The sequence below is a fragment of the Chanodichthys erythropterus genome, chromosome 11 (assembly GCF_024489055.1).
Source record: "Chanodichthys erythropterus isolate Z2021 chromosome 11, ASM2448905v1, whole genome shotgun sequence".
Taxonomy (NCBI): Eukaryota; Metazoa; Chordata; class Actinopteri; order Cypriniformes; family Xenocyprididae; genus Chanodichthys; species Chanodichthys erythropterus.
In genome coordinates, this window is record NC_090231.1 from 35,066,294 (window position 1) to 35,074,475 (window position 8,182).

Consider the following 8,182-nt stretch of genomic DNA (forward strand, 5'->3'; position numbering starts at 1 on the left):
CACATAGTGTACTCGCATGCAGTTTGCTCGCTCATGCCCTCATATTGGACACAGAAAAACTTCTGCTGAAGCGTAGCAGCTCTCGCACACTCACTAACACTGGTGCATGCTTTTCCGGCATAGTACAGAAGCGGCAGATGCATCCTGGGATGCTTCAGCCCTGATCCATGTTCTACTGGCTTTCATTTAGTTTCAGATGTTTGTTGCACAACTTGCTCTTCCATCTGACCACAGTTTTGTTTCATTTGCTTGTGTGTTAGCATGTGTGTGAGTCGGAGGACCGGGATGAGGTGGTCGTGTGTGAGCTGTGTGGGGTCAGCGTGTCCAGCTTCAACCAGCACATGAAGAAGAGTCACCCGGGCTGCGGTCGCAGTGCCAATCGTCAGGGTTACCGCAGCAATGGCTCCTATGTTGACGGCTGGTTCGGAGGGGAGTGTGGAAGCGGGAATCCCTATTACCTGCTCTGTGGCAGCTGCAGAGAGAAATACCTCAACATGAAGAGCAAGATCAAAGGACCGCTGCCTGAGAGGTGAGCAGTGTGTTTACATACATGTGTTGTCATAGCTGGATTCACAGTAATTTGATGAATTTTACTGATTTCTGTTTTTCAGGTATAAAGGTCAAGCCCCAGACCTGTTGGGAAAGCAAGACAGTGTGTATGAAGGTATTAAAAGTGTCTACATGCAAGACCATACCCCAAAAAAAAACAAAAAGAAATTTGCTAGAATTATAAACAGCCATTACTGATATTTTTCAGGGTAAATGAGTCTAAATATATGTGGTTTTGTCTTGCAGAGGACTGGGATATGTTGGATGTAGACGATGCAGAGCGTCTGACTGGCGAGGAGGAATTCGAGTTACTCTCTGCTCCGCTGGGTCTTAGTGAGCGCAGACCTGTTCCTGAGGCTGTCCATTTTCCCGACACCGACCCTCTCGGAGCCTCTGTTGCCATGGTCACTGCCACCAACAGCATGGAGGAGACTCTCTTGCAGATAGGTACAATAATAACAGCACCAATGCGATTAAGTGACTCAGAGTGGTTCAGAGTATGCATCTCATTGATTTATGGTGTAAAAATGTCTATAATTTCACAGATAGGTCTGTATTTTGTGAAGATGTTTGTATTTATGTGCATCTCTATGGATATGCGCAAGTAAAACATGGTCTGTCTGTAGGTTGCCAGAGCTCAGTGGATAAGAGTTCATCAGGACGGTTGTCTTTGGGGGAGCAGGCGGCAGGACTCCAGACGTCTGCTGATCGCCTTGTGGCTCTGAAAAGAGTCACTGCAGCTGCACAAGTCTTGTTGGCCAGAACAATGGTCATGAGAGCTCTGTCCCTGCTGTCAGTTAGGTTAGTGATGATGTGGCTGTTTTTACTTTCTAGGTTTGCTGTGCTTGTTTGTATGTATGTACAAATATTATTAATTGTTTATTAATTATTGTTATTATTATAATTATCGTTCACAATATTACTGGAGCAGTATTTACTGTGAACCGAGACATTGAAAACACAGGATCATAAGTTACTTGCATGTAAAAGAATTTAAATATATTTAATTAATTAAATCGCACTAAGCTGCCTATTATAGGCATATAAATATATAATTAGGGGTGTAACGATACCCTCATGTCACGATTTGATACATCTCACGATATGATATTTTTGTGGTATTCCAAGACATGGTAAAAGGATAACAAAAAATGTACTGTTGATTAAAATGCTAAATTTGGTATTACAGTGGGAGTGAAAATGAATAGGCTTGGACTTGGTGCTGGTAACCCAATATACAGGACCATGGTGACACCAGAATAAAAATGATTCTAACGCTGAAACAGATTTATTTTAGATGAATATATTTGCACTCTGTCACTGACTAGATATATTTAAAATATATCTTTTTACTGGTAACAAGACATTTGGCATTATCAAGACCCACAAATATTCCCCCATTGCATTAATTATACATTATATTTCTACATTATATATAGTAGTTTAATGTAGTACTGCCACTAAAATGCTGTAAACATTTTTTTTTTCTTTTTTCACACTGTAATTTTTTTCGTTTTGGCTGAACTATGCACAAAACATATTGTCACTATCTACGATTCAATATTGTTGCATTTTTGTATTGCAATATATTGTGACACTATATTGCCAAAAGTATTGGGGCACCCCTCCAAATCATTTAATTCAGGGGTTCCAATCACCTCCATGGCCACAGGTGTATAAAATCAAGCACCTAGGCATGCAGACTGCTTCTACAAACATTTGTGATAAAATGGGTCACTCTCAGGAGCTCAGTGAATTCAAGCGTAGTACACTGATAGGTTGGCACCTGTGCAATAAGTCCATTCGTGAAATTTCCTCACTACTAAATATTCCACGGTCAACTGTTAGTGGTATCATAACAAAGTGGAAGCAATTGGGAACAACCGCAAAAGTGGTAGGCCACGTAAAATCACAGAGCGGGGTCAGCGCATGCTGAGGCTCACAGTGCGCAGAAGTCGCCAACTTTCTGCAGAGTCAATAGCTACAGACCTCCAAACTTCGTCTGGCCTTCACATTAGCTCAAGAACAGTGTGTAGAGAGCTTCATGGAATGGGTTTCCATGGCCGAGCAGCTGCATCCAAGTCTTACATTACCAAGTACAATGCAAAGTATCGGATGCAGTGGTGTAAAGCACGCCACTACTGGACTGTAGAGCAGTGGAGACGTGTTCTCTGGAGTGACAAATCATGCTTCTCTGTCTGGCAATCCTATGGACAAGTCTGGGTTTGACGGTTGCCAGGAGAACAGTACTTGCCTGACTGCATTGTGCCAAGTGTAAAGTTTGGTGGAGGGGATTATGGTGTGGGGTTGTTTTTCAGGGGTTGGGCTTGGACCCTTAGTTCCAGTGAAAGGAACTCTTAATGCTTCAGCATACCAAGACATTTTGTCATTAAAGTTTATGTGCACGTAAAGGCAGGCGTCCCAAAACTTTTGGCAATATTTTGGCTATATATATATATATATATATATATATATATATATATATATATATATATATATATATATATATATATATATATATATATATATATATATATATATATATATATATATATATATATATATATATATATATATATATATATATATACACACACAAACATGACAGTTCGATATGTACCTCGGTACTGAAGTCACTGTTCGGTATAGCGGGGGCAGAAAACAAAATTGCTTCATTTTTCATCTTTTTAATTAAAGAATGGTTGATTGAACAAGCTGTCTCTCTCTTTTTAAATAAGTTCAATTGACAACATCTTCTTAAGGATAAATATATATATTGTATGTCTCTGTTAACTCATATTTCTTCTCTTCAGCGGATCTAGTTGCAGTCTAGCAGCAGGATTGGAGTCTCTGGGCTTGACAGACATTAGGACTCTGGTGCGTCTGATGTGTTTGGCTGCAGCAGGTAGAGCTGGACTGTCCACAGGCCTTGCATTAGGCCCTGGATCCTCTGAGCGCCCACGAGGTGCTAGCAAGCCTACCAAACCCATCTCTTGTTTAGCATACCTCAGTACCGCCGTTGGCTGTCTGGCATCAAACAGCCCCAGCGCTGCCAAACTCCTGGTCCAGCTGTGTACACAGGTAGCCAGATCTTCTCATGAATATCTAGAAAATATAGAGATGACAAAAAACTCTAAATCTCTTTAAAAAAATCTTTTTTTTTTTTTTTTTGGTCCCACCTTGCCTCACTTTTCCTCTAGAATCTGATATCAGCTGCCACCGGGATGAATCTGACCACAGTAGATGATCCAATCCAGAGAAAGTTCTTGCCCAGTTTCCTGAGAGGAGTAGCAGAAGAGAACAAGCTTGTAACATCACCCAATTTTGTGGTGACTCAGGCACTAGTTGCCCTGCTTGCCGATAAAGGTGCCAGGCTTCGACACGGATATGACAAGGCTGAACTGGAAAAAAGAGGTTAGTTAACGTCTTGCTAGCCGCTTGAGAATGTCACATTTACTTATTTGTGTGGATTGTTATTATTTTGTTATGTGAGTGAGTTTTTGTTGTTGTTGTTGTTGTTGTTTTTCAGTCATTTTTTTTTTATTACTTTGTTTTGTTGGGTTAAATCTCACAAATCTGTTGTTTGATTTGTTTGTTTTTGGCAGCAGAGGGCTTGTTAGTGAAAGCATTGTTGTGTTGCAGATCAAAAACCACAGCCTTTGCCGCCAATTACCATCATTTTAATTTCTCACTTTTTTTTCTCATTGTGTGTCTGTGTGCACGTGTGTATGTTTCTCTCGCGGCCTGGCTTTGTTCCGCTCGGTCATCACAGGGTTAATGTCGCCTCTCTATGCCCACCTCTCCTGTGCCCCCCTTGCTGTAGGCCCATTGGAGCTGGCAAATGCGCTGGCGGCGTGCTGCCTCTCATCTCGACTCTCGTCACAGCACCGCCAATGGGCCGCGCAGCAGCTGGTGCGCACACTGGCGGCTCACGACCGAGACAATCAGAGCCGCCCGCAGACCTTCGCCGATGTAGCAGGAGACCTGCGGAAGTGGTCCACTTTCAGACTTGAGGCCCACCAGAGCAGGGTATGATTCCCACGGCGTTGTGTTTGCTGCGTTTTTCCAGCACTGGATGGTTTCTGATACTCAATCATTTGGTCTCTTGTAGGTGATCACATGTGGGTGGTGTAGTAAAAAAGGACTTCTAGCAACAAGCGGGAATGATGGGACCGTCCGCGTTTGGAGCGTGACCAAAAACCAGTACACTCTGCAGCAGACATGTGTCTTTAACAAAGCGTGAGTTCCTCTGTTTCTCCTAATAAGGCGTGTTCTTCACCCAGTGAAACTACTGTCTGAAAAATGATGTTTATGGTCTTCTGTGTCTGTCTTCAGAGATGATACTTCAGAGGAGTGTATGAATAATCTAGGGTCACCAGGTGATCCAAACTTGGCTCCAGTGGCCTGGAGTGTCAGTGGGATGTACTTGGCTGCTGCCATGGAGAAAATAGTGAACATTTGGCAAGTCAATGGTATGTCACTCACCATCACCATATAAACTACTGGTTTAAGTTTGGGGTGCATAAAAATTTTACTGTTTTACTTTTTTTTTATTATTATTTAAAAGGTCTCTATGCTCATTTGCTCTATTTTTACATTTTGATTACCTTTAAAAATATTAATTTTCCATACTGTACTTTGTAATGTCGTGATGCCTAAATTCACTTGTAGTAGTTTTCAGTGTTTTATCTTTATACTCCAAATCTTTTTATTGGTTTTCAGTGACAGTACAGAATAGGACATCATAAAAAAAAAAATCCAATATTAATCCCTTACATGACCCCCATCCCCAAAATCCAATAACTCAGATGTCAAAAAAATGACAAGGAAGCAAAATAAAGAAATAATACTTAACAAAAAAGTAAAAAATAATACATATATATTTTTAAAATAATCTAATAGTTGAAAAGTATGTACCATTTGCCAGTTACAGGTGTGCAAGGTAAACCATTAATGTAATTTAATAAGGGATCCTAGGTCTTGTAAAAGGATTTAAGTGAACCAGAGAGTGAGCATCTTGAATTTTCAAGCCCAATACAGTAGAAAATGTCCTCTATCCACCTGTCATGCGTTGGAGGGGAAGCATGCTTGACTTTACGATCTCTGGCCACCAAATCAGGCCTAGGGGAGACCCCAAATAGGGCTATCAATGGAACAAATTGTATACATTTTAATATTGAAAATAATTTAATATTGTAAATAATTTATAAAATATTTGCTTATCAGTATTGGCCAGAATTTTAATATCAGTGTGATGATATATGATATTAATATGAAAATATTAATATGAAACTGATATTAATATCAGTTTAATATCACATTGTGTGTTTGCATACAAGGTGGGAAGGCCTCATTGGACGTGCAGCCTCACTGGGTGTCATCATTAGCTTGGCCGGAAGAGGAGGCGGGGTCTCTGTGGGGCGGGGAGCCTCGAGAGGTGCTATTGGTGGGTCGCATGGATGGGACATTGGGACTTCTTGAGGTTCTTGATGATTCTGATATGCAGAGAACTGAACTCCAACACTGCTTCAGGAAAGACGGTACTGACTTTTTTTTAAATCCATACTAATGCATCTGATTATACTCATTTTATTCTAGCATTTTTAAAACTGTATACAAGATTGCTGTAAGTGTTTGTATCCATGTGTGTTGCTGATCTCTACAGTGGCTGTGATGCAAATCGCCTGGTACAGTGAGGATCGGCCCTTTGCAGTTGGATATGCTGATGGAAGGCTTCTGATTGGCTCTAAGGAGCCTTTAGAGAATGGATCTGTGGTGGTTATTGATGCCCATAAGGTTAGAGTCATCATGATTCATCATAAACTAACACGCATATAAACAAGCATTCACACACAGTACTTTCACACATTCTTGTCTGTAAAAATCCATGTGTGAAAATTCATGTGTGCCTTTATCATTTCACTGACCATCAAATCTTTGTTCTCTCTTTGTGTGTTGTGACTGTAGGAAAGCATCAGTTCATTGCGCTGGGCTCCAGGTGGGCAAGTGTTAATAAGCTGTGCTAAAGAGGAGATTGTGCGTCTGTGGACAGGGTCGGGGACAGGTTTGGGCCAAAGCTGGACATGTCTGCAAAGTATCGCCCACCCTACTGTTGTCAATGCTGTTGCCTGGTGCAACCTGCCTGGTCAAGGACCTAAACCTCTCAACATGTTTGCCACGTATGTCCAGACAGACAGTGTGCACACTAATACATAAGAGTGTTAAATCCAATAGAGTTGTGCAGGGATGACATATTTTTGTAGGCTAACCAGGAAGTTAGCATCACCCTGGTTCCCTCAACAAAAACCCAGTAGGATCTTTCCATTGGCTTTTGGATTATTGCCAAAAAAAAAGGTCTGTGACTAACAAAAGCTTATGATTCTTACCTGTTTTGTTTATCATGATAATCTTCATAAATGAACACAACTTTTATGAAGGCTATAAACAAACTGCACCACAGTTGCATGACTTTAAATCCAGCGTTAGCGTCAGTTCTGGCAGGTCACGTCAGTCAAGCTCACATCAGCTGATTCCCAGGTGACGTATGTCTACCTATAGGAATACAACACCTATCATGGCATCTATATAAAAGCAAATTACCCTCCTCCATCCCCAGCTCCTCCTCTCTTCAGTCAGGATTGGCCTTATTATTCCTCTGAATCAGACTATTCTTGAAATATGTGTACATGTCAAATTATGACATTTAATGATATCTGCATATGTTGGTCCTGTTCTGTTTACCCTAGGGGGTTATTGCTGCTCTCCATGCTAGGCTGCATAGATGCGCAGGGAGTTCTTGCCCAGAACAGAACCATACCGCCAATACAAACTCATTCATATTTGACGATAGTGGTCCTGACAGAACATCACCATCACTAAGCTTCCGACAACTCTTTCAGTCTTTGATTTAAAAAAAACATTTCCCCTGAAAGATAATGGTTTGCAAGAGCATGATTATAAACACAACAGGGCTATAAAAATGAGGACTAGCGAGTTGACGAGTTTATTTATTCAGCTGATGACGTTCAATGCCCCCGACAACCTCTGTATGTAGTTATATTAAGCCACTTGTTAGCAGCCGCCTTTTACAAGATAAGTAAAAGCTTTAAAACAATCACAAGAGTGTATTACTGATGTATTTTATATCATAGAATAAAACATGAAAATATCTTGAGCTTGTGTTCACCACAGACCTTATTTTAAGTATTTAACCAAAAACTCCTTCAAAAATCTCATTGACTTCAGGACGATGGAACTGGAAGAGCTAAAATATTAACTCCTTTCCGGGTTTTGGCCTATAAAAATACATCATTCCCGCAGCACTCTATTGTGGTTTATTTTATACGAGGTGAAATATTAATCCAGCAGAAATAAGCTACCATTCAAACGTTTGAGGTTGAGAGATTTTTTTTAATGTCTATGAAAATCTTTTGCTTACTAAGGCTGTATTTATAAACCTTACTGTTAATGATTTATTTTTTGGGTGAATTTGCTATGTACATTATTTTTCCAATTACAGAAATCAAAATTGAAATGTTTCGAAGAGCTTTTTTTTTATCACAAGTGTGTAATAATATTTTTCTGTATTTTTTTTCATATAAATATGTCCTAAATTAAGAATGGCATCATTAAA

The 8,182-nt window shown here is 40.2% G+C and overlaps 1 protein-coding gene across 5 annotated transcripts in view; it reads left to right on the forward strand.

Annotated features, from left to right (window-relative positions):
- herc1 (HECT and RLD domain containing E3 ubiquitin protein ligase family member 1) overlaps positions 1-8,182 on the forward strand; it is a 54,916-nt gene that overhangs the window by 33,545 nt on the left and 13,189 nt on the right. For 4 of the 5 annotated variants that reach the window (XM_067399562.1, XM_067399563.1, XM_067399564.1 and 1 more), the window contains exons 45-56: positions 261-529; positions 612-664; positions 796-996; positions 1,176-1,350; positions 3,363-3,630; positions 3,750-3,963; positions 4,322-4,578; positions 4,661-4,788; positions 4,885-5,021; positions 5,889-6,089; positions 6,215-6,345; positions 6,517-6,728. In XM_067399562.1, coding sequence (XP_067255663.1) covers positions 261-529; positions 612-664; positions 796-996; positions 1,176-1,350; positions 3,363-3,630; positions 3,750-3,963; positions 4,322-4,578; positions 4,661-4,788; positions 4,885-5,021; positions 5,889-6,089; positions 6,215-6,345; positions 6,517-6,728 — 2,246 coding nt within the window. The remainder of the gene's footprint in view (positions 1-260; positions 530-611; positions 665-795; positions 997-1,175; positions 1,351-3,362; positions 3,631-3,749; positions 3,964-4,321; positions 4,579-4,660; positions 4,789-4,884; positions 5,022-5,888; positions 6,090-6,214; positions 6,346-6,516; positions 6,729-8,182) is intronic. The other variant, XM_067399567.1, reaches the window with a different exon arrangement.